Source organism: Electrona antarctica (genome assembly GCF_951216825.1).
Source record: "Electrona antarctica genome assembly, chromosome: 9".
In the NCBI taxonomy this organism is placed as follows: domain Eukaryota; kingdom Metazoa; phylum Chordata; class Actinopteri; order Myctophiformes; family Myctophidae; genus Electrona; species Electrona antarctica.
The window spans coordinates 18,106,458-18,132,534 of NC_136790.1; the positions used below are offsets into that span (position 1 = coordinate 18,106,458).

The 26,077-nt window shown below is 43.0% G+C and overlaps 1 protein-coding gene and 1 pseudogene across 5 annotated transcripts in view; one reads left to right on the forward strand and one right to left on the reverse strand.

Annotated features, from left to right (window-relative positions):
* The first annotated feature begins 7,466 nt into the window (after positions 1-7,466).
* Positions 7,467-8,313, forward strand: LOC306930425 (tetraspanin-3-like; annotated as a pseudogene). Its single transcript has one exon. The product of its transcript is annotated as a tetraspanin-3-like (transcript).
* Positions 8,314-17,171: 8,858 nt separating this feature from the next.
* kiaa1328 (KIAA1328 ortholog) overlaps positions 17,172-26,077 on the reverse strand; it is a 53,606-nt gene continuing 44,700 nt past the window's right edge. For 3 of the 4 annotated variants that reach the window (XM_079510229.1, XM_079510228.1, XM_079510230.1), the window contains one exon: positions 17,172-18,643. In XM_079510229.1, coding sequence (XP_079366355.1) covers positions 18,403-18,643 — 241 coding nt within the window. In that variant the 3' untranslated portion in view covers positions 17,172-18,402. The remainder of the gene's footprint in view (positions 18,644-26,077) is intronic. The other variant, XM_079510231.1, reaches the window with a different exon arrangement.

A 26,077-nucleotide genomic window follows, 5' to 3' on the forward strand; every position in this document is an offset into this window, starting at 1 on the left:
AAAAGCTTGTTTGGAAAGTTTCTCTTCCAGATACTTTAGATGATTAGTTTTTTTGGTTGAGAAACGGTCTCAGACATCATAATAGGGGGAATTAAATGGCAGTTAAACGCTCCTTAATATGCTGATTGTTCAATGATACTGTTATGTATTCATATTAGAGGATATGCCTCGAGGTCGCGAAAGGTTGCTGTTGAAAATGAACAAGTTAATGATTTAATTACATATAGTTAATCAAAGATTAACTGCCTGCATAAAAAGCCAGACTGTGGTTTTGTAAACTACCCCCCCCCCCCCCCCCACCCTCTCCTCAACCCGCTTTGCATTGTTTGACAGAGCTCTGATCTTGTTCAATTGTGTTCTGCCAGGAGCATAATGAAAAACTGCACTATTCCATCACGAAATTACGTTACTACCATCTTCCTTAATGATGTTAGAAGTGGTTTTGTTCCAACAAGTAAAAAAAAAAAAAAGAAAAAAAAGGAAAAAAAATGTTTCAAAAGTATTCTGGAAATGTATTCCCAATGTCAGCAGCACACGATGTGAAGGGTGATGGGGGATTGAATGTTGCATTGAGCTTTTCTTTGCCAGGTTCCTGAACGAGCTGAGCTCCTGAGTGGGCCGTGCTGCTTTAGGCTCCCGCCCCTCATCCTCTCTGGACTGCACCATTCTACTGGTCCCCGGGACTCTTTAACGAGCTGAGCTCCTGAGTGGGCCGTGCTGCTTTAGGCTCCCGCCCCTCATCCTCTCTGGACTGCACCATTCTACTGGTCCCCGGGACTCTTTTTTGTAATTTTAAATGAATGATGCGTCTCAGCTTAGCCCAATAATAAAGCACAGTCTAGAATAAAAAAAAACAAACAAACTGTGTGACGATGTGTCATCATTTTGTCCATTATAAAATGTTTGTTGCAAAAACATGCTTTTGGGGAGATAAAGCGTGCGCTCCGGCGAAAACAGCTAATCTACAAGCTCACAACATCACAGGTTGCAAAAGCCATGAGTTTTCTCAAGCCAGAGCTCAGAATTGTGCACATTTTGGATGCAAATGCACCTACAACTTCATCTTTGCGACTCACAAAATGCATTTGGGAGTATCTGTGCGACTGTCCAAAGTTTCTGTGGTGCATGTCAAACTGGGGCCGGGGGCCTTCATACTTTTCAAATGGGGGTCTGTGGGCTAATAAGTGTAAATGTTGCAGTCCCTACCATGCATTTGTATGAATACTTTCATGTTATAGTGCTGTTTTTATTCATTAAAAAACACACAAATATATTATACAAGTTAAAATGAACGGCAATTAAAGATATTCATGGGGGGAAATATCTCACAATGGGTAAGAACTAGTACATATAATTTTGGGGGTCCTTGACATGAAAATGTTTGAGAACCACTGACATAGAAACATGGGTTTTTCAGAAAACTGTCAGGATTTAGAAGGCATTTGTAGAATCGTCCTCAGCTATAAAAGGGTTAAGCCCTACTGTACCTGAGTGGCCTGTGAATGTATATAATGCAAGCTGTAATGCATGCTGTAAAATCGCTTTGCTTTGGAGAAAAGTGCTCTATAAATGCACCCTTTTCCATTTACATCTAAATGAAGCTCATTAAATAAACCAGTAAAAGTGAGTTGTCCTATCACAGTGAATAATTCATTGGTAGTAGTATAGGACAAGCATATAAAAAAGAGAAGGTACAGAGCACAGCATCAAACTTCCACAAAAGGATTTTTTTTACATAATTGGCAGAAGTAATTACATATTTACATGCCTTTGATAATTTGAATCATATAAAAAGTGATTATCTCAAATAATTAAAAACAATGAATGTGGGGGGTGTGTGTGTGTGTCTGGTAATGCTAACAGTAATAGATATTACTATTCTCTTTCAAATGATCGATTCATATAAAAACACACTGTAGCGTAGCTGATATTCATATTCTGTGTGTTCATGACACTTTGCAAGTACAGCAGCTTTGTGTCCATGTCACTCATGTGTCATGAAGGTGGTTACAGAAATAAAACTGAAGAACAAGTGATGTGATTTTTCATCATATATCATTATGTTTATTATATAATCCATAATAGGGCTAGTAAAGGCCCTCTAGTCTAGTCTCTATAGGACCTGAGGACGATTCTACAAATGCCTGACAATTTTCACAAAAACCTATGTTTCTATGTCAGTTGTTCTCAAACATTTTCATGTCAAGGACCCCCAAAACTATATGTAATTGGCCGCCGGCCCCCATCTGAAAATATGTTGTTCCAGGCACCCTCCAGAAGCAAAGATTTGAGTTAAAAACGTTTGAAATATATATTCAAAGACATTTTTCAAACAAATAGCAGATCTACAAGCTCGTAGTGCGGCACTCTGTGCTGTGCTATGAGCTTGTATGAGCTATTTTTCAATAGCTTAGTTAATTAGTATAAAATAATGCTTAAAACAACAAAAGGGGTTCCCTTCCAGAATGGGTAATTAGATATACGTAATTGCATAGCATATATCCTGTTTAGAATGGTCGATGAGGGAAACACAATGTTAGACACAGGACACCATGAATATGTAATGTGTAGGGCTGGGTTTGCTGACCAGGCCTATAACCCTTGAACTTATAGCAGCACACATTGAATGGCAGCTACAAACATGCAAAGGAAGGCTCCCCAGGTCTGAATAAACGTTGTTAAAGTGCTATCCGTATAATTCCCTTAGTTACACATCATTGTAGAACGACGACTGTTAATCATCCTTACAAGATCATTAAGGTGTGATTTATATCAAGGTTATTATAGTTTAGCATTTTTCTATTTTTTTCCCCCCAAAATTCTAGTTTGAGTTACTTAATTTTATTTATTTTTATTTTTATTTATTGTTTTGTTAAATAATAACCCCGATTCATGTGCATCGTCGCACACCAAAAAAACCCAGATTCAAGTTCACAAGTGCGACAAGTTGTGAGCTTGTACATCTGCTATTCGTGCAACGACGAAGCGCAACCAAGTATGAATCAGGTGTTAAGACCTGAGATCAAATATGTTGTTGGGAGCCAGAACAAAGAGGTTTCTAAAAGAAATGAACAATTTCATGTGAAGCAAGAATTCTTTGACTAGAACAAAAAGTGATGTCAATGTTATTGTTGTCAAAACAAATGCCATACTAAACTGTAACCGATCGGCATTGCCATCTATCATACTAGTAGAACATGTAAAAAAAAAAAAAAAAGAATCATGAAAAAAAGATTATATTGTTACCAAAACCCATCATGCTATGCAGTCAAAACAAGACCAGAGTAAAAACTGTTGTAAGCCAGTTGCTGTTTACATGCTGTTACGACCTTGATCTTTATTCTAATCAGTTCATCCTGAGCAGTAAGTGCTGGTCAGATGGTCATGTACAACACTTTCGTGTTACACCAAAAGTGGAGTCTTACTGTCTTCAAACCATAGATATTAAAAAATAGATGCCGCAGTTCATTGGAGGAGCGACGTGTCTCCATTGAAGGCAGGAAGAGTGCTGAGGGCACGCTGCGTCGCTGCCCAGGTGACGTCACTCATGCGACTCCTCCATGTCTCTCGCTGCCACTAAAGTGACTACTGGCCAATCACAGCGTGCCTTTTCCGGGACATCCGTTACGCACACGGAAGCTTGACAAGCTCATGCTTCGCAAAGGAATCTCGGGACATTTTTGCCTTCAACAGATACACGCGCTGAACACGGGTTCAGTGTCTTGCTCAAGGACACTTCGACACTAACTCTGGGAGAGCCCGGGTTCGAACTGGCAACCTTGCGGTTACCATCCGGCCACTCTACCTCTCCCCACCACCAATAGAGAGTATGCGCATGCTTAAAGTGAATGGCACATCGAGTGGCAAATCGAGTGGCAAAGCAACAGGCAAAGTTAGTTTAACATCGTTTAATGTTGTTTAATGCAATCAGATATGACTTTTCTGTGTGGATGTATGGGCTGTCAAGGCCAGAAAGTAGTTTTTTGCCACTCAGTAGGCGTTCCTGCATAACTTCCTGGTTTGATGATGATGTCACGCGCATACCCTCTATAGTGTTTGTTCAGTAAGAGATTGGGATTGTATACACTAAACACATAATATTTGTATTACAAACTCCTCCTTCTCACCTAGAAATGTCGAAACGCCCTGGCTCCACAGTACCTCTCAGGCCTCCTCCATCAACCTCCTGTGACACGGAACCTGCGGTCCACAAACTTGGTCCTTTTTTCTGTTTCCTATGTAATCATTTCCATAAATAAATGAAACATCTAATCAAATCAAACTTTATTTATAAAACACATTTAAAAACGACTGACATCGACCAAATGCAATCAAATACAATCAGTACTACAATCTGATACAATCAAACACAGTCAGACAAACAAACAAGAAGAACAGGAGGTGATCAAACCAAAAGTTAAAAATTAAGCTTGGCTGTGATTAAAGGGCAAAGAAGTCAAAATCTAATGGCGGCTCTAATGTGAAGAGGAAGGCCATTCCAAAGCCTAGGAGCAAAAGCACAGTTTTGATAACGGAGGCTATTTGTTTGTCGAATTTAAAGGAGCTATCAAGGTTTTGGGGTTGAGAGTTGTAGTGGGATTATTAATACTCCTAACAGAGACTTTAAGAAATAATCGAGGTAGAGAGTGGACTGAAACAATGTCACGTTTATTACAAGGAGTGGTCTGTACCAGCCCAGGGAGGTGCACGGATGCATGCCTCCAGAGCTGTTCAAATGAGTCTCTCTTATACAAAATGAAGAAGCACAAATACATTGGAGGTGTGGTCAGTGGACAAGACTAAACATGGGTCTTGGGTAAGAATAGGTCATCTTGACAGACAATCAACAGGTGGAAGCCTTGCTCCAGGCAGTGTAGTATTTTCTGCCACTACATTCCACCATTTCAAATATGTAAATTAAATGTCTCATATTAATTTATACCAAGGAACATGAGATACTATACTGTCTGCAAATTTACTACAAAAAGATGACTTATATATGGACTATCTCCTAGAGTAAGAAAGGTTTACATTTAAGTGTATTCAATGTCCACCCACATGATAATTTTCTTTTTATTACACACAACTTCTGATGGCTGGTAGGGGCGAAAACCCTTTTCCTTCTTATTGGGAAATTCCAACCTACGACCCTCGATTTGTCTTGAGCGATCACTCATAAGCCAGCATCAGGTGTAGTCTTTTTTCGTGGTTCTCTCCTCCACGCAAATGTTCTCCTCTCCTTATGTTTCTGTCACAAGTTGTGGCATGGCATTTTAGTCTTTTTTCCCCATGGTGGGCCCAGTATTTCGTCTTTATCCGGCTCCCATCGCTGTCACTGGGGGGTGACTGCGGGGATGGAATGTGTGTGGGCCTTGTAGGGACGTCTGGAGTCTCTGGACGGACATGATGATGTGGCTTGGCTCTCATTGGTGTCACTGGCCCATGTGACATATTTATATGTCTGTCAGGTTTTCTTAGAGGGAGAACAACTTGCAGGTAATTTTGTTCACTTGAATTATTTCCACCGTGGTTAAAAAGGTGGTTATACAAAATTCATTTCAATATTATTATTATTATTATTATTATTTTACATTAATTGTCTTCAGCTTCAGCTTGTTATGTAGACAGCTCTAGAATTGCACTTTATGTAGTCATAGCACTTTATAGTACACATGTATAATATATTATATAGTATAGTATGTATAGTTTACATAGATACTCCAATGTTACGTTCTTAGTTTACGCATGATTCATGATAACTACTTTTTATACATGTGATGTATGCCATGCTTTTTGTTATTGCTTAATGTAAGTCGCTCTGGATTAAGAGCGTCTGCTAAATGCCTAAATTGTAATTCATATAACACTAGACTGACGTCAATGTATGTGTGTATATTTACCCATCATACAAACCCAAATCCTTTCAGTGCTTTCTCTGGTTGTCTTCATTTGTTTGTTTGTTTTTTCCTTGTTTAAACACATCTCCTGATATGTTTCTCTTAATTTATTGGATTTCAGAGCTGGAAAAAAACAAAACAACACACTACCCCTATTCTAAAACATTTGTTCTATACTTTTCCCCAGATGATAATACATAATTAGGAATTTATTAAGATCTATCTTGATCACAGTTGATCACAATCTTTCACAGTCTGATTTATGGTTAACTCCCTCTCTTATGGTTATTAGCTACATTGACAGGTTACACATTATTGCATCTTTACACTGTATTTCATCACTACTAGTATCCTCCTGTCAATATAAATATTTCAATAATGTATGAGATCGTGTGGGAGTTCTTACCTTGTCGATGCAATGTCTATAGATACTCATTTTTCCCTTTGTCCTTCCTCCTGTAATTGCATTGTATCACAACACTCTTCCTAGACGAGTTATTCTAAGTTTTTAGTGAGTTAGTCAATATCGCCATATTAACCATGCCATGCACACTGGGAAAGGAAGATATTCATTAAATTGTCAACACATTTAGACCATCTCATTGATTCACCATCCAGTCCTGGAAAGTAGGAAAGAACAATTTTCATTAGAATGACTTCACCTAAAAATAACACTGTTGTACACAGTGATACCTTAAAACATTTTACTTACTTATAGGCCTACTCGATAAACATCACATTCCACACATACCCGGGCCATTCATTCTCCACACTTGCCACTGCGTAGGTCTTCATTCTACTTCGCTCCATATCACACCAAATCTGTGTAGTGGCCTAACCCATAGGTCGCCACTTGACCCCCGGCTGGGCCCCACCTGTCTGCGCTTTTAACAAGTCATTGAAAGCGGGGTTGTCTAGTGGCACACCACAGTGCTTCTGAAAGCAGTTCTCCAGTCTATTCCTGTAGGTGTCACAGGTTTCATCAGGCCATTGCTTAGTGCTGTGAATTTTTTCCCAATCAGTGGGTACTGGAAATGCTGCTTTGATGCTGTCAAAAAGACCACCGTGATTCAGCAGCTGTCCAGTGACAATGTGATTTTGTGCTCCATTCACATCAAAATGTTCCCTGAGATGTAGCCATTTTAATCCAAAGACTTTGCGAAATACAGATTCGAGCATTCTTGCCGATGGCTCATACATCTCAATCAAGTCTAACACAGCTGCACACCAGCGCTCCACGTTGACTTTGTGGTCTGGAAGGTCCTTCATGATGTCTTTCAGTTCATCAGGTGTCCAGCGTCGCTGCACATGTACTGTTGAAGAATATGTGTCTATTTCTGAGTGCTGTGCCCCAGTCTCCCGATGAGGATGAGGTTCTGGATATGGAATGAATGGAAATAGCTTCCTTGGACAAAGTCTCTGTGACAACTGCTCCCCCCTGTCCTTGATTGTTTTTGAGGGGTTCAGTCGGTCGGTATCGGGATGTCAGCGGGCCAGGACAATATGTCTGAATAGAAGAAAAGCCTTTTAACTTTTATAGCAATACTGGATTCCTTCTCAGTATCAGGCATGGGGCAGTGCGGCATAACGTGGTCTTTCTAAATCTGATATTTTGGGCAGCAGCTGGTATTTTATGCTATGTTGGAGCCTATGTGTTCATCACATATGATGACTATGACCACTTCTTTGAGGATGTGTATACCTTTATCCCTGCTGTGACCATCATTGCTGTCGGAGCCCTCTTGTTCATTATTGGACTCATTGGATGCTGTGCTACAGTACGAGAGAGCTACTGTGGACTTGCAAATCATCCTTCTGCTGGTGTTCATGACGGAAGTGGCTGTGGTGGTTCTTGGATATATTTACAGAGCAAAGGTTGAAGATGAGGTTAACGGTTCCATCCGGAACGTGTATGACGAGTACAGTGGCACCAACAGTGATGCCCCGAGCCGTGCCATCGACTATGTGCAGAGACAGCTTCAGTGCTGCGGAATCCACAATTACTCGGATTGGATGAACACTCGCTGGTTTAATGAAACTAAAAACAACAGCGTCCCCATTAGCTGCTGCAAAAGTAATACAGAAGCCTGCACTGGATCTCTTGCTCATACTGAAGACCTCTACCCGGAGGGATGTGAAGTTCTAGTTGTGAAGAAACTAAAAAAAATCATGATGTATGTCATCTGGGCTGCACTAACATTTGCTGCAATTCAGATGCTGGGGATGCTGTGTGCATGTGTGGTACTCTGCAGGTGGAGCCGAGACCCCGCCTACGAACTACTCATCACTGGGGGAACCTACGCATAAAGTTTCCTTCTAACAATAATACGTTCACAGACGTGCACTAAGAGTGACTTAAACCGGTTTTGACCGAGAACATGAAAACAAACTATTTTACATACACTAACATCTTACCTTTTTTTTTTTCCTTTTACCTTTTGTTTTTCAAAAAGCTATTGGCCAAATTATTTGAATGGTCAATGGGGAATGAGATTTTACATGTAATCTGCTGCTGTGACTACCTACGTTTTACCCTTTGTTTGAGGTAAGTTAGAATGTGGTCGCTGGACCTTATACTGTATAGAATATGTGGACTGGGTACTTTCCTCATATGTCAGTTTGCACTATGTGTGTGTGTATGGTTTTGCAGTATTTTATAAATATTTAAATATAGCGTAGAGGTTTTGTTTGTTTATTGTTTCAGCAGCCTACTGAATGTAGTTTTAGAGGTTTGACAATATGTCGCCATAGACTCAAGAATAAATTATGTTCCAATGCTTAAAATGAATTTGAATTAAATTATGTTCAACTTAAACTATACTTCATAAACTATACACTTCTTAAACTATACATGTCCCCCCTCTGAGCACTTCTGTCGGACATAGATAGAATTTATCCATAGAATTGCTCATAATTGCTAGAACCATCGCTTTACTTTAAACATTTTTAATATTACCTAAGCTATTTAACAGCATCAACATCCTATTAACACTAAGCTATTTTACCCTATTCGTCACTTCCTCCTGCCAGTCTATCTATAATTGAAACAACGTGCTAGGTATGTTTTGTGCACGCAGATCTGCTATTTTTAAAATCCTTTTCTATCTTTCGGTACATTTTTTTTCCCTAACTTCAACTAAAATGATCTCACATCTATAAAGAAATAAACTAAGGAAGGAAGGCCGACTTGGTTAAATGGTTTTTAACTGTTAAATCTTGTTCATTGAAAATAGCTGATCCACGGGTTCACTCAACTGATTTCTTAAAATAAAATGCTAGTATTTACATGACTCGTAACTTAAAATAGTATTTAGTATGTACATGACTCTGCTGTATATGGTTTACACTATTATTGATATATTTATTGATATATAAATGAACACCATGATCAACTAGACATTCAAATTGAACCTCATAGCTTATCATACAAATGTGTATGCGTCTTAATTAATTGACCAGTATGCTTGCTGCTTGATTGTTTGATGGAAAGTCCAGATAATAAAAATCCTTCCTTCTAAAGTCCTCCTCTGACTACAATGCAACAGCAGCTGTAACCATGCACCCTCAGTGACAGTGCATGTGTGTATTACGCATCCTACTGAACTGTGGAGTATGCTGCACTTTGTAAAAATGGCAAAATATAACTCCTAACGTTATTGACATGGGACTGATAGATCCCCCTGACTTATTTACAAAATCATTCCTGCATCCCAGGACTCATTACATCGATAATCTATTTACATCACTGCTTGGAATCAAGAATATAGTTAAGTGAAATGCCTGACCACGATCTCTAGCTGAATAAAGTGAGGTAGGAGAGGTATTAGGTAAATGTTGACTACAAAAATGAGCCAACAGGGCATTTGCCATGAGTGTGAGTTATCCAGAATAATAATCATCACCAGTCCTCGTAGAGGACAGTAAAGGTTCACATTGGTCTAAAGTCTAATTTACACATCTTGCTGACCAGAGACAATGTTTTATGACAAAGGCAACTATTAGGGGACCTTCTCTTGCCCCCCCCCCCAAACACTGATGCCTGTCAATCACACTGCTACTCTGAAAGGAGGGGTGCAAATGGACACCTGGTTGGCGTAAGTGACATGTCATGCTGTGAAACTCTCCTTAAATTAGAGAAACTAAACTGAACTGAAAACTGAACAATATGAGCCCCCACTGTTATTTTAACAGCTGTGATCGGGCTATTTCTGCGGACAAGTTTACATTCTGCGTGTCCCACACATTACTTATGTAACTGAATTGGGGGGGCTGGTGAACTAGTCAAGCCCAATGATTTAGGTACCCCTTGATATGTGAGTCTTACTTACAATATGAGATACTCAGTAGTATACGGTATCTATCTGCCTGTGTTATATATATTCTTCAGTGCTCCTGGGCACGCATGGGAGGGAGACATGACGTCATGCCATCCACTGTTGGTGACAACAACTTATTTCTTACTTTACTGTTCCATATCTATGTTGTAAATTACCTATTTTGTTTAAGGGTGCTACAGTAGTATTTACGCATTTTAAATCTACATAATTAGTCAATGTATAAAGTCGAACCTTGTGTGCTCATGCCAATTCTTTATCCCTACTTGCATGATGTCTCTGAGTGGCCATTGACCACTCTGCATTAAACATTACATAGGGAATCACCCCCTATTTGGCTGTGGGGTTGTCTGATTTGACCTATTTGTTCATTAATATTACGTTTGAATCAAGACCAATTTACTACAAAATGAGTGAGTCCTTAACCTCCCCTCATTCAATTGTCTGATATATTATTGACTATAGGACAGTTGTATGATCATATCGACATGCCATTCCTTATCCAAATCAAATCACCAGTATCTCATCTAAAACAAATATGACATGTCAGCTAGCAATAGGCATAGTGCTGGTTCACGGAAATACTATACTGCATGTCATCTCAACTCACAAGCCAAAGGACAGTATCCTGTTACCCACGTCGCAAAACTGCTTCTTTTAGGCACCAACAATGTCAACGCCGTCACCATGCACCAACGGAGGTGACGAAATCGACACCATGAATGACGCCAAAAGACCGTGGCCCAGGAGCACTGGGTTGCTGCTCACCACAATAAAGTTGAATTGAAGCTATCCATAATGCTGACAAGAAATAGCACTTAGGCTCATATGCCACTTTACTCACCCAGTCACTGCGAGACCACCAACGCAAACCACGATCACAATCGCACACCGCCTCAAGAGATGCCCAATGTTCAATCACATGAAAGGAAAAAGAACAAGCATTAGTTCATCAAGCCTGAAATGTTTCCTTTTTCACAAAATCCTCCATTGTCCCTCTGTCCGAGTGCCTCCTGCCACTCACGTGTCCATGTTCACAAAATGTCACTTTTCGGAAAACAGTCCTTTCCCGTGTGTTGGGCCCCAAACCAACACATGCATATATCGTTCAAACATCAAAGTGCGGAAGCAGTCTACTGACTGTACGTGTGACTTATTGACCTCTCTTTTAGCAATCGTGCGATGTGACAAGTGGCGCACTCAATGGTCCAGCAGTACCCAGGTTACGCAAAACACAGTACTACTCATTTATATGTCTGGTGAATCAGCTTGGCCAATAATACCCTTTACATATCTAATTGCACGTCACTCACACTAACGTATGAGTTCTGTGTCTCACTTCAAGTTTTCTCATGAGGGAATTGCGCTTGTCCATATGATCAACTCAACACAACTTCAAACCATGTCTTCCCTAATGGATGACCTGTCCGTATATGGGACCGTAATACGCATGTAGTTGAATACTGTAATTACTGGTTACTGTGTAGATTATGGTTATTACAAATCATACATTAACCACTCCAACCCTATATACATTTTTTCCATGTTGCAAATAACTAATTTACAAGAACAACACATTGTGAGCTCGTAGATCTGCTTATTTTACAGTTATTTTATAATTAAAAATGAGACATTCTGCTAAATTGTTTTAGTTTTATAGTTTCTTAAATACAGCCACAGCCAACACTAATTTACTATTAAGCCTACATTTGAATTCTGGACATTTACTTGCTACAGAGTATTCCTATATCGTGTATGTATAAGTAACACATTTCAGAACCTTTCTCCACCACTCATATTACTGTAATAATAGACTTATTCACACTCACCCGACTCCCCAGCTCGACCCGTCCCAAGTGTGTCCACTCAGAGCAGCTGCTGTCAATGGTAGGGGAGAAGAACGGGGCTACTTTCTGAACTGCCTGTCCTGAAAAATGTCCCTTACTTGAATCTGATCTTAAGTTCCCTGAGGACCTCTCTAATCTTTCCACAAAAAATGCCATACCGATATATTCTGTATAGCGACAAAAACGAAAGGTTCCTAGGAAAAACAAAAACAGGGGTTCCTGTCTTGACTGGGAAAAAATGTGATGACAGTTACAAATATTGCCTATTGTAAGGAGTTACTTACTACCTATACATTTCATGCTTTGAGTATAATTTTGCCTATCTATTTAGTCCAAATATAGAGAGTGACAAAGCCCAATTACACTCAACTTGCCGTGACTCTGGGAAATTGTTATATTGTCATTATTTTATAATAAGACGTAATAAGATAATACATATGACCATGATGATCAGCTAACCACGTTACTGTTTGTTAATTACTTTAAATACAAGACAGCACTTACTGGGTAGACCTGCTATTTTGAGTCTGCCGCTGACAACTGCTAACTGCTGTCCTACTAACCATGGGTGGTGACACTTAACTAAAATACCAGGACTACATTCTTCATACTTACTTGTTCACAACGCCACATTTATACTAGGAAATCACCATTTGACTTTTCACAAAAATAGTATTTTCCGTTCATCCACACGTACGTCCCACACACTTCCATTCCATACTCAACATTCCACATTCCACATTCATACCTGCTGCTCGAGTCTTACGCGTTATCTCATACAACTTGCTGTTTCACCATTCTCTTTTAATCTTCCCTGTGGGCTGTTTGGTCCCAACAGGAGAGAAAAGAAAGAAAATAACGGTGGACGCTGTCTGTATGATTTCCTATGCTATTCCCTATCCTACTGATATAGGCTATAGTTTCTCTATATAAATGTCTATGAAAGACTGTTACCACTCGGCAACGATGAAATACGATGAGGAGGGACTGTCACCACTCCTTTAAATACGATGAATACTATATAAATGTCTATAAAAGACTGTTACCACTCGGCAACGATGAAATACGATGAGGAGGGACTGTCACCACTCCTTTAAATACGATGAATACTATATAAATGTCTATAAAAGACTGTTACCACTCGGCAACGATGAAATACGATGAGGAGGGACTGTCACCACTCCTTTAAATACGATGAATACGATGAGGGACTGTTACCAGCTCTTTCAAATACGATGAATACGATGAACTAGTACTTTGTACGGCTGTATCTCTAACGATCACAGCCTCAAAATACAAAATGTTGTACATTGAGTCAAAACACTCTTACCCCAAAGTTCGTTTAGGTGTTGTCCCTGTCGGACCAGCATCTCAGATCCATATGCACAGCGCTATCATCTGAAAAAGAGAATGCTGACGGACAGTAGAAACACCCTGCTCACAGCGCCATAATTGTAGTGGGATTATTAATACTCCTAACAGAGACTTTAAGAAATAATCGAGGTAGAGAGTGGACTGAAACAATGTCACGTTTATTACAAGGAGTGGTCTGTACCAGCCCAGGGAGGTGCACGGATGCATGCCTCCAGAGCTGTTCAAATGAGTCTCTCTTATACAAAATGAAGAAGCACAAATACATTGGAGGTGTGGTCAGTGGACAAGACTAAACATGGGTCTTGGGTAAGAATAGGTCATCTTGACAGACAATCAACAGGTGGAAGCCTTGCTCCAGGCAGTGTAGTATTTTCTGCCACTACAGAGTGCCAAAAGTATGGGAAGTGATGGAGGTGCCATCATGACCAAAGATGATGATTTCAGGTTTGGCTGTCATTTAAATGTAAAAAAGTTTGGCCATAATTATGGAAATAATATATGTCCATCCGGGTGAATGTATATCTTAGAAGTTTATTCAGAAGAACAGCAACAAGCAAACAACATCTACTAGTCTAGCAGGCTTAGCCTGTATCACTCCAACTTTCTCTCTCAGTACATCTCTCTCTCGTCGTCTCCATCCCACTCCCCTCCCCTCAGCTTCTCCGTAGGTCCTCTCTTATACCTCAGAAGCAGGTCCACAGATAAACATATAAACAACAATACAATACAGACGCCCTGACTGTCTTGGCCGTCGCCCCCCTCCTGAGACAGGAACTACCCAGTGATACCTATTCAGGCCCAACAGGGTCTCATAACAAACAATAGGTGTGACATGGTCTTTTACATACAACTTGATCAAAGGGTTGATTGGATTAAGGCAGGCTTTCAGGCCAAGGTATCGTTGCTCACAGACACGACCAGACAGACTAGCATGGAACAATATACTATATAGATTTGAGTTCATATTTCCCACAACATTCCAGAAGAAGTTTAAGAAGTAGTGGAAAATTGCAGCTTGTATAGATCAGCTATATTCACTAGTTTGTGTCCTGGACTCACGGGGGAGATCAAATGTCTCTTTTGGGTCTTGACTGAGCTGTATGCCTTCTGTTAGCTGTTCACCCTGTTCACCCTGTTAGCTGAGTCCGAGACATTGAACTATTGGACGCCCTGTGTGTGTGACTTTGTCACAGGGAGGAGGGGGCTGAGGCCTTAACCTTTGAACACACTTCATGGGGTACTCACTACAGATATAAAGAGAGAGAGAGAGGGTCAGAGAGGGAGACAGAGAGAGGAGAGAGATATAAAGAGAGAGAGAGAGGGTCAGAGAGGGAGACAGAGAGAGGAGAGAGAGGAAGGAAGGAAGGAAGCTTGCAAGCAGAGGGGATCAGCAAAAAGTGATGCGTTGTGGAATAGAGCTAAGGGCCTCTACAGACGAGGACGATTTCGTCCTCGTCAGTTAACGGAGGGGACTATAGTAACTTTTAACTTGTACATGAAAACAAAGCAAAAACTGAAAATCAACCCAAGTAAATTAGGGTGGAAAGAAGAGGAAAGAATGAACGAGCGGCCAGCAGCACTTCCGGGCCCTCAGAAGAAGGGCCGCAAAACTGTATTGCAGGCTTGGATCAAGAATGAGGTTTTTCGAGTGGGACTCGCCGAGACCCTGTGCACATATGTCATGATGGTAAGAGAGTTTATTTCACCTGCAGAGAGAGTGAACTAATGGAACCACATGTACCATTTATGGGTTGTGGTTTGATTTGTTCACTCTCTCTGGCTCAGGACTTTACTGTGAAGAATTTACTACGCAGGCTGGCTGTGTACAGTGTACAAGCTTGTAGAATGATGGGCTATTTTTGTTCTATTTATACTTAGCCAACCATGGTCCAGTTTACTATCTAAGTCTAGAGGGCTTTTACAAGTGGTTAATGTTGTAAGTTTGGTGACATACAGAGTTATCTACGGCTTTTCCTGAATCACACACACATGGTATAGTCTTTGAACACCATGTGCTTGCTGTTGATTAGGAATGTCAAAATCCATGACCAGCCTGGTGATAACCATGCATGGCCCTCCCCTGTCCGGGAAAACACTGGCTTAATTGTCTCAACAGCATGGCATTGCCACATGTTGAGGTCACGTGTTAGCCACCTGTCATATCAAAGCCTAAACTTAGACCGCTGCATGACACACACACGCGCACATGCGCGCACTGTTCCCATTTTACGGACTGTGTAAATGTGTAACACAACCTTTTCCACCACTGCCCACTGTGCATAGTTACACTTGGAGTCACATGCAGGCACTGGACTTCACCTCCTGCAGTTTTAAGGAGATTTAACTTTGGGGGATTAAAGCTACATACTGCAGTGTGTAGATTAGAATGGATGAGAATGAGGCCAATAACTTCATTAACATGAATACCCACAGTTACATTGAGAGGAAGAATCACACTGTTTGGAGTTGAATACTAGATTTTCTACAGTTACCAATACTAAACAATTGGCCGTCATTTTAATATCCCTGAATGAAAATTCAGACTAGTAGTAGGCATTTATACTTTTGAAGCTATCCCACATCAACGCACATCTGGATCTCCCAGTCTTTTCAGCTTTCCCCAATACACACTGATGGTGTTTGCCATAGACATATAAAGGTAGACGCCTCTTCCGGCTCTGGGGCGCGTAGCAAAATTGAATATCTATGGTGTTTGCTATATAGGGGAGGGTGCCATGCTCGGTTGTGTGTACCCCGTCCCCAGGGCGATGATTGGATTGGCTGAGCAATGTACGTATTGAGGATAAAAATGAGGACAGAAACTTGAGGACGCCACAAGTGATTAGCCGGATTGGACTTGAGGATAAAAAGTGAGGACAGAAAAGTAAATTGTGAATGTGATTGGCTGGAATGTGATGACGTATGATAAGAGCGCTCTCACTCACTTCACATGGGTGTGATCTTTTAAATTCTGTCTTACTTTTCTCTCCTTGCCCCCCCCCCCCCCCCCACCCGTAAACTTTTGATGTGACAGTGACACTAAGGGTCCTTTCAAGCGGGCAGCGATTTAACACGCCTAGTAATTCATTCGTTTTTTTTTGAGTGGTGCAAACCACTCCAACAACTGGCTTTGTTAGTACCCGTGTGTGTTTGTGTCCGTGCACAGGTGAGCATGGTTGCTATGGTTAGTGTGTGACGTCACTGACATAGCTGATCAGACTATATAAGACCATGCACCACTCAGTTCACACGGGTGTGATTTTTTCTGTACGTGCGGAGTCGAGGGTTGACAAAGCAAGTGTATTTATGTGGGTGCGGCCCCGTGAAATTGCCGCGCGCGTGTTCGTTTCCTGCACACGTCCGCGGCTGACCAGACCTGGAATCTGTTTAGCTTTTTTTTTTTTGTTACGCCCCTGTTACGCCCCTCTTGAGCAGACCTGTCGTTGATCCAGACAACTGGCCTTCTGATACTAATGAATGATTGTGATGTCCTCTTCCAGGTGTTTGGCTTGGGTTCTGTGGCCCAGGTAGTCACAGGCCAGGGAGCGTTTGGCCAGTACATCAGCATCAACCTGGGCTTCGGTCTGGGCGTGGCCATGGGAGTTCACGTTCACGAGTTCAGTTTTTTTTTGAGGACCCTTGTTTGTTCATTTTGTAAATAGTTAATGATTGACGCTTGTCCAGCAAAGTAGCTTTTGTTCACAAACAGACAGGATTAATTCATTTAAAAAAAAGTTTATTTGTAATAAAGTATTCCATTAGATTAGAAAATGTTACAATCAATAACACGGTATGTTTAAATGAAATGATTGCTTTTAAAAGTGAGAGTATAATATCAATGAATTCACTCAAATGTGTTACGGTTTATTTTACAGTATAGCTGCAAAAGTGTCTTGGTCCTGCCTACACTGCAAAGTATCAATTTAATTAAAGTGTAGGAGTGTAAACAGACTGTGATGCCTTTTGAGCTGCAATGAAAACGGGCAAAACAGTGAAAACAGTGACATCTGCTGGCAAATCAACTGTCATATATGGGATTTGCTGGCTCTTACGTCACACTCCACAGGAAAATCAGAGCACTCGTTTGAGCCAGAAAACCCCAGACCACAGGAAACCTACTGAATGTTAAAAGTTCAGGTTCTTTGGGTGTAATTGAGCTCAGAAACCCTAAAAACAATTAAGAAAAATTACAAAAACTTTTATGTCACAATCCCTTTAAATGACATGATGCCAAGATGACCCTATAGTATACAAATACTTCACTTACTACTTTGTCCCATGGGATAACGGAATGACATCAGCACTTTGATACTATATGGATGGAAATGATGTATACAATAAAGTGTACTTTTGTCGGGTGAAATCCTCATATGTCCAAAGCAGTAACTTTTAAGGATACAAATTTAAAGAAAAGCGAAAGTAGAAGATCAAAAAGCTCGAAACACGAGGCGTTTAGAGCTTGCGGTGCTGCTACCTTGTAATGCTCTTGTGTGACGCTGTAGTGTGATCAAGTAGGGCGTTAATTTACAAAAAATAAAACGCACACAAAGTTAGAATATGGAGATAAGAGGTTTCTGCCCGAAAGCAACAATATATTGTTTTATTACCGTACACACGGGGCACGGTTACATACTATACGATGCCTTTAAATCAGTGGGTTTCAACCAGTGGTCCTGAGCTAAATGATGGAGAGCTGGTAACCAAATGGACCCTTTAACTATTGAGAGTGCAATATTATCGTTAAACGTCTGCATTACTTAATTCACAAGAATTACAATTGGAGAATGTAGAATCCAACGACAACAAAATGTTCTTTGGTTTTGGGTCTGAGAGGTGGTCTGCGTGGCTCAAATGCAGAATAAAATGATGGACGTTGAAATGAAAATGGTTGAAAACCACTGCTTTAAATTGACTTGAGGATTTAGCAGTGCAGCAGCACAGTCAGCTTCCTCAGCAAATGAAGAAGATGTCCTCCAGCATGTGACTCTCCTCCAAGTCCTGATGGGGGCTTTGAGGGTAGTGTCTGGCGGGGGAGAGCAGGGCCCTGCTGCGGCTCTGGCGGGGGCCACTGGGTGGCGCTGTACAGACGCCTCGTGGCACAGCGGGCCGTTGGGAAGTGGCAGGCGTGCGTTGCACCGGCAGAGAGATGGGACTAAAGACCTCCAACAACTCAATCAACGAAGAGTCCAACCTGATAAAGGAGACAAGACGTGATGTTGGTCAATTCGGACGGCGTTTTCGACAGGTTCGCCCCAGCAGCCCCTCTAGGCAGTGAAGGCAACACACAGCTACATTTTGCTGCCGCATGGACCGTACCGATGGGAGTGCTGTGGGGAGCAGCGGGTCACAAATTGGGTTACAGCAGGGACCCTCAGGGGGTCCATGTGGGGATTCCAAGGGGTCCCCAGCAAAATGAGTTGATACAGCATAATAAGAAAAAAAGTTCACAACGTGTGTGTGTGTGTGTTGTGTTTGTGTGCGCGCACGCACGCACGCACACACGCACGCACACACAACACACACAACATATTGAACCTCATTTGTGGAGGAAGGGGCCAAATTCCCAAAGGGCGCTTATTTCTAGACAAAAAAAGGATATGGAAGGGTCAAAGAGAGAGAATCAATAATCAGAGCAGTGTAAAAAAATAAATAAAATAAAATAAAGTAAAAATATACCATACATATTTAAATAACAAACAAATAAAAAAAACAGGTATCAACATTGACAATACAATGTACAAACGTTAAAAAATGCCTACAAATTAAACTGTTTCCGACAACACTGACCACATACAGGTATACCATTACAGGTCTGAGGTGTTGTGCTGTTTTAGAGGTAGTTGCTAGCCATGGTGCTAAAGCTTAGTCATGTGGATAGGTGAGTGCTATCCATGGTGCTGAAGCCATTTAGACCTGAGGCCGATTCTAAAAGAATGTCTTCCAAATCCTAACAGTTTCCTGAAAAACCTATGTTTCTGTGTCAGTGGTGCTCAACCTTTTTAATGTCAAGGACCCCCAGAATGATCTGTATTTGGTTGTCAACACCCCCCATCTGAAAATATGTTGTTCCAGGGACCCCCCCCCAGAAGCAAAGATATGAGTTAAACACGTTCACTGTGAAAGAATATATATTCAAAGATTTGCCACATTTTCACGATTTTTCTAAAATAGCAGATCTACAAGCTCGTAGCGCGGCACCGAGTGCCGCGCTACGAGCTTGTAGATCTGCTATTTTTCAATAGCTAAAGTATAACATAATGCAAAAACAAAACAAGCGGCATTAGTAGCTTTATAGGCTACTCATACGTACAGTGCATAATAAACTCCAGATACGTTCTAGTTCTGTGTACGAACAAAAAGGCTTGGATGTGAAACCGTAGTAGCTAAAACCACGCGGCGGTGGACGATATTTCCAAAAGGAAGTGTTTAACATTATTTGGCCGCTGACACGCTGTTCACCTTTTTAAACACAGACAGAGTGTGTGTAGTATGAAACCAGTCCCACGGTAGAAAAGCCCCCTCATATAAATGTAAAGCCAGAGGCCAACAGGAGGCCTGTGAAATCAGAATCATCCAAGATATGCGAGAAACAAAAAGACTGAACTGACCCGGTCCCGTCGGGTTTGGGCAGAGATCTTATAAGCTCAAGAGTACTGTGCTGTGTGTGTGACTGCCATATTTCTTTGAAAGAACAACCTTGTATTGGTTCAGGGTAAAAGGAGAGAATTTGCACACAAAGACAGACAGATATACGTGCCCGAAAAGTTAAGCAGGGATGGTGTGAGCCGGGGGGCAGGCAGTGTGAGGGGGGGGCCGGGCAGTGTGAGGGGGGGGGCCGGGCAGTGTGAGCCGGGGGGCAGGCAGTGTGAGGGGGGGGGGCCGGGCAGTGTGAGGGGGGGGCAGGCAGTGTGAGGGGGGGGCAGGCAGGGTGAGGGGGGGGCAGGCAGTGTGAGCCGGGGGCCGGGCAGTGTGAGGGGGGGGCAGGCAGTGTGAGGGGGGGGCAGGCAGTGTGAGGGGGGGGCAGGCAGTGTGAGGGGGGGGCAGGCAGTGTGAGGGGGGGGCAGGCAGTGTGAGCCGGGGGCCGGGCAGTGTGAGGGGGGGGCAGGCAGTGTGAGGGGGGGGCAGGCAGTGTGAGGGGGGGGCAGGCAGTGTGAGCCGGGGGGCAGGCAGTGTGAGGGGGGGGCAGGCAGTGTGAGCCGGGGGCCGGGCAGTGTGAGGGGGGGGCAGGCAGTGTGAGGGGGGGGCAGGCAGTGTGAGGGGGGGGGGCAGGCAGTGTGAGGGGGGGGCAGGCAGTGTGAGGGGGGGGCAGGCAGTGTGAGCCGGGGGCCGGGCAGTGTGAGGGGGGGGCAGGCAGTGTGAGGGGGGGGCAGGCAGTGTGAGGGGGGGGCAGGCAGGGTGAGGGGGGGGGCAGCCAGTGTGAGCCGGGGGCCGGGCAGTGTGAGCCGGGGGCCGGGCAATAGAAGATCGCACATGCCTAAAAGTACACGTGTTGGGCGTAGCTTGACGTTTAGCGGCATATATGTGCAGTTCATCTTTCACTTGTTAACACAAGACAATATGAAGAAAAAAAAAGCAAATCCCCCCCCCCCCCCCTCTACGAATAAAAGTGTTAACAAACGTTTCTTGCCAAAGTTGTCTCCCGGACCCTAACAAGCAGCGTTAACAAGTCAAAACCACTGAGGCGGACCGACAGAAAACAAGAACAGCTTCTTACAGGTGTGAGAGGAAAGCCAGAGAGAGAGAGAGAGAGAGAGAGAGAGAGAGAGAGAGAGAGAGAGAGAGAGAGAGAGAGAGCGCGCTTCCTACACAGGAATAGAAATGAGGAGCCACGCTGAGAAATAAATAAAGCAAAACGGGGGAGATTAAGCTAATAGAGATTCAATCCCTCAGACTGGCTGTGCCTTGATAAATTATTCAGTGTATACACAGCCCAACGAGGAGCATTCGACATACAAAACATGAATTCTTTAAGAGCACACTCCACTCATGTAGCCGGCGTAATTCTCGACTCATTTTAGAAGCAGCATCGATTTGCATCTGTGCACGGAGGCTCTCCCGAGGTAAGGGTGATCGTTGGCATGCACGCCGTTTCTTGGTATGCCTGCATGCGCGGGTGGCCGGAAGACAGAGAGACGTGCGAGCTAGGGCCTTCGACACATCGCTGTGATATTGGCTGCTTTTTAACCCATTTTGGGCGGGAACCCCTTTTGGTGTCACCATTATGTTATGCTTTAGCTATTGAAAAATAGCAGATCTACAAGCTCATAGCGCGGCACCGAGTGCCGCGCTACAAGCTTGTAGGTCTGCTATTTTTGAAAAATCGAAGAACGACTGACATAGAAACATAGCTTTTTCAGAAAACTGTTAACCCAGTAGGACCCGAGGCCCATTCTACCTTTTTAACCCAATTAGACCTGAGGCCGATTCTACCTTTTTAAACAATTTAAACCTTTTCAAATCAGTAGTTCTCTACTCTTTCGTGCCAAGGAAGAACTGATATGCATTTAAACGCGGACACCTCCAATGAAAATGTTTTGTGCTTCAGAAGAGAATATTTGTGTTTGAAAACATTCCTTAATTTTAAGGTTAAAAAATAGCAGATGTATAAGCTCACTGCACGGCATGAAGTGACGCCCCGTGAGCTTGTATATCCGTTTTTTATTTATTTTTTTTAACTACTGTTCTAAACCAATGTTCTAAATCCTAAGAGTTTTCTGATAAACGTATGGTGCTATAGCGCCCGCGCACACGCGCACACACACGCACGCACGCACGCACGCACTCACTCACGTGCACACGCTTTCCAACTCAAGGCGGCACACATCTAGACGAGAAAGAACATCTTGGAGAGCGAGAGGCTACGAAGAATGGCAGTCTGCTTGGCCAACGTGACTCAATGCATGCATGTGCTTCGGGCATGAGAGAGCGAGAGAGAGACAGAGATAGTTGAGCTCTCTTCCTGTGCAGCGGCGGCGGCAGCTATCATCCCATGGCTTTCCTCTCCCTCATTCACTAAGTAAATCTGTCTTCCTCATTTGGGCTCCTTCTGCCTGTCAATAGTGGTTAGTGGTATGCGTGTCTGTCTGCATGTGTATGTGTGGGCATGGTGTGTGTGTGTGTGGGTGTGTGTGTGGGTATGGGCATGGTGTGTGTGTGTATGGGCATGGTGTGTGTGTGTGTGTGTAAGAGAGAGAGAGATTGAGAGGCAGTGGTGCTGGTGGAGAGAGAGAGAGAGGGGGGGGGGGGGGGGGTAGGAGGGACTTTGGCTGGGCTCCCTCTCTCGAAATGTGAGAATTTGCATTTTTATTTGTTGATTTATTTAACGGACAGGGCTCTCAAACAGCCATCCATCAACAGACGACATGGTGGTAATGAATAATGCATCACTTACCGGCGGTCACAATCTATAACAAGGGCTGTGTCTGTGTGTGTGTGTGTTGTTGGGGGGGTACAGTTTGGACAGAGAAGTGGGGTTGGGGGGGGTAGGGGTAGGGGGTGGCATGGAGATTGCACACGTGCTACAGAGAATGCTAATAGATTTTTCGGAGGGCCATATAGTGCAACTACATTTTTTGGGGGGTTTTAGAGGGCTGGCTGTGATCAAAGTTGTGAATTGCTGCCCAATATTAATATCGCCTGAGGAACTCCTTCAAATGCGACTCACTGATCCCGGCATGTGGGCAAAAAGTGGCTCACGCACGCACATCGCACGCACGCACACACACACACACAGGCACGCACGCAGGCACGCACACACGCACGCACACAGGCACGCAGGCACGCAGGCACGTACGCACAGCCTCCTTCTAATCCGACTCACTGATCCCGGCATGTGGGCAAAAACTGCCGCACGCACGCACGCAGGCGCACACACACACACACACACACACACAACGCGGCATGTTTGTCACTGTGATACTTGGGCTTAAGGGATATTGGGTTCTTTTGAGAGCGTCCCGACTAGTGCCATTGTGATCAATCATTTTAAAGATGCTTTTAGCTGCTGTGACAGTCACTACAATACAGCGGTGACTGTATGAGTCCATCTTCATTAAAGAAAAGGAATTAAAGAAAAGCGCAGCTGTCCGCCGGAAAATGTCCCTAAACTGTTCGGGACCGTTTCAGGATTCAAATATAAAACTAGCAGTATACAAGCTAGCTCAGAACGCATTGAGCTTGTAGATCTGCTATTTTTGCATTTGTTGCGAACGAAGTGAGCACTAACTATAGAAGCTGGCCAAAACTGTCTGTGTGTGTGTGTGTCACGCTGTAACACCACCCGCCCGCCACCAGAGGGCAACTGAAATTGGAACGATACAGAGGTCTCTGTGTGTGTGTGTGTGTGTCAGACTGCCACAACAGCTTCGTTCGATTCCTACGTTTACGCGTCTTACTTGTGTGTGTGTGTGTGTGTGTGTGTCTGTGTCACTGTAGTATGACTAAGTAGGGCGTTCGTTAATTTATGAAAAAACACAAAAAAGTTCTCTTTTCTGCCCCAACGTCATCAATGAAATGGAACATTTCTGCACAAAACACACTGGACAGACCACGGGGCTTCACCTTGCACAGATAATTAATAATTGACGTAACTGCACAACGAGTCCAGACATGCCCAATTGACCTCTTGATGTCTTGGAGGAGCCAGTGTGTGAGCCGTTCTTTGGAATGGTGTCGTTTGAGTATGACAAATGACACACCTATGGATGGAACACTATAGTCGTTATTATCGTTTATTGCAAAGAATACCCTCCCAATAATCACATCACAGAGATTAAAATTGATCGTGAAATTGTCCGTCATACTCTCTGGGGCTCAGTTCGCTCTGTATCTTTTTGGTTTTTTTCAGTCCAGACCAAATCTCTTGGCCTCAAATAGCAGATCTATAAGATCACAACGCAACACACCGTGTTGTGAGCTTGTAGATCTGCTGGTTTTGGCTAATGTTCCCCACAAAAGGATGCTGGGATGGTAAGTAGTGAACAGAAATGACCTTTTAAGCATTTCTTTAAGCACTATTATTATGACTATCACGATAATTATTTCATGTAATTCTCACATCAACCCCATCCCCTGCTAAGTGTGAGCCATTCTCTGGAATGCTATACCGTCACTGAGTGTGACAAAATGACGCTGCTGACTGTCACCGAACACCTACCTATATATATATATATATATATATATATTCCCCCTATAAGCCTATAAGGCACCAATACTGTTTTAAAGTGTACTCTCTCGTCCTATAAGGCCACATAACATTTTCACAGTACCCTCCCCCCCCCGGCTCTATTCCCGCCTCGTATAATGTCGCCGCGGTGTTATTTGGCACCTCTCTTTCATTAAAAGAAGGGAAAAAAAGCTGTCTCGGCCTCGGCAGCTCCTCTTTCATTTGCAGTCCAAACAGTAATATAAAAAACCTATAATGGCCAGCGTGCGTACATCCCGCATGTCAATTTCCCAGCCAATCAATAGCAGGCGGGCGGTTGTGGTGTGGGGGGGGTCTGGAACTCTCTCATTACTAACTAGCACATAGGATTCATGGAGGGATTACGGGGGTCACTTAACGTTAACCTGCAGCTTTCGCTTTGGCAATTTGCACCTTCGAAATTAAATTGGTTAAAGATGCGATGGTCACTGGAGGCTTGTTGCAGAGTGCAAGGAGGTTCAGCTTAAGACCTGACCTTATGGCACAATAAGATAATATCTGGCGGGGGGGGGTTCAGACAGAAATTGATCCATTCAGAGAACAAAGCATTTTGTTTTTATTTATCTTCTGCCGCGGGCGGTTATACAAGCGTGGCTCGTTTGTTGGCCTGTAGATGTTTTGTTTTGGACTTGCACAGACAGCAGTGAGTCAGTGTTTTGGACTTGCACAGACAGCAGTGAGTCAGTGTTTTGGACTTGCACAGACAGCAGTGAGTCAGTGTTTTGGACTTGCACAGACAGCAGTGAGTCAGTGTTTTGGACTTGCACAGACAGCAGTGAGTCAGTGTTTTGGACTTGCACAGACTGCAGTGAGTCAGTGTTTTGGACTTGCACAGACTGCAGTGAGTCAGTGTTTTGGACTTGCACAGACAGCAGTGAGTCAGTGTTTTGGACTTGCACAGACAGCAGTGAGTCAGTGTTTTGGACTTGCACAGACAGCAGTGAGTCAGTGTTTTGGACTTGCACAGACAGCAGTGAGTCAGTGTTTTGGACTTGCACAGACAGCAGTGAGTCAGTGTTTTGGACTTGCACAGACAGCAGTGAGTCAGTGTTTTGGACTTGCACAGACAGCAGTGAGTCAGTGTTTTGGACTTGCACAGACAGCAGTGAGTCAGTGTTTTGGACTTGCACAGACAGCAGTGAGTCAGTGTTTTGGACTTGCACAGACAGCAGTGAGTCAGTGAAGATCTGCTACAACAGCCAGCGACATAATACAGGCCAAGAACACTTTAAACCTATACACATATCAACAAGCTTGTAGATCGGCTATTTAAAATAATCAGCTATTAAAAAATAAATAAGTCTTTGGAAGAAAGAAAAAAACGTTTGAAATAAACAAATTATATGGGCGGCATTGGGCGTCCTTGGCACACAGAACAAATCTGATGGGGGTACGCAGAGAAATAATATGGGGGTACTTGAC